Source organism: Diaphorina citri, unplaced genomic scaffold, assembly GCF_000475195.1.
Source record: "Diaphorina citri unplaced genomic scaffold, Diaci psyllid genome assembly version 1.1 scaffold33957, whole genome shotgun sequence".
Taxonomy (NCBI): Eukaryota; Metazoa; Arthropoda; class Insecta; order Hemiptera; family Psyllidae; genus Diaphorina; species Diaphorina citri.
The window spans coordinates 1-627 of NW_007411291.1; the positions used below are offsets into that span (position 1 = coordinate 1).

Sequence of the window (627 nt, forward strand, 5' to 3'; positions counted from 1 at the left end):
TTTGTTTGCCGTCAGTAAATCTTTCATGGAGATCAACTCGCCTGAAAGTCTTCTGGCACCATCGGAATTTTCATCGAATCCATTAGAATCATCATCAGCCTGTGGTACAACATCACAGATTCTACCAAGCGGACGATTCCTCTCCCGACGAATAGTTTTAGGTAACGTTATACTTGACCGTCGCCTTCTCTCTCTTTCCCTCTGAACACGAATGGAATGTCTTCTCAGCACACGTCCTGTTTTATCAGGAGGTTTCCTACAACAGAACATATCCATCTCGTAGATAAGCCAGTTGAGGAATTGTTTGATGACAATGGACGTGACATTGAAAAGAGAATAGATACAAGAGCAACCTAAGATGAGGAAAATGTAATTCCAGAACGAATATAAGCTCGAGTTTGGATAGTCGATCGCTTGAGCGGAGACGTAATCACCAAAACCTATGGTGGAGAAAGACACAAAACAGAAATAGATAGATTCCAAGTATGTCCAGTTCTCATAAGGGACATAGACAAAGGAAGCACAGCCAGCAATAACGATAGAGGCCACTATGAGACATAGCATGACCCAATAGACAGACGGTTTCCATTCCTCCAGACTTTCATTCCTCTCATCCTCACTCAGATC

General features: G+C 42.7%; 1 protein-coding gene across 1 annotated transcript; it reads right to left on the reverse strand.

Annotated features, from left to right (window-relative positions):
• Nucleotides 1-6: 6 nt before the first annotated feature.
• On the reverse strand, nucleotides 7-624 carry LOC113473469 (potassium channel subfamily K member 13-like; the record flags this gene model as incomplete). Its single annotated transcript, XM_026833078.1, has 1 exon — nucleotides 7-624. A coding segment is annotated over one exon (618 nt), but the record flags the coding sequence as incomplete, so codon positions are not given.
• Between the last annotated feature and the right edge of the window lie 3 nt (nucleotides 625-627).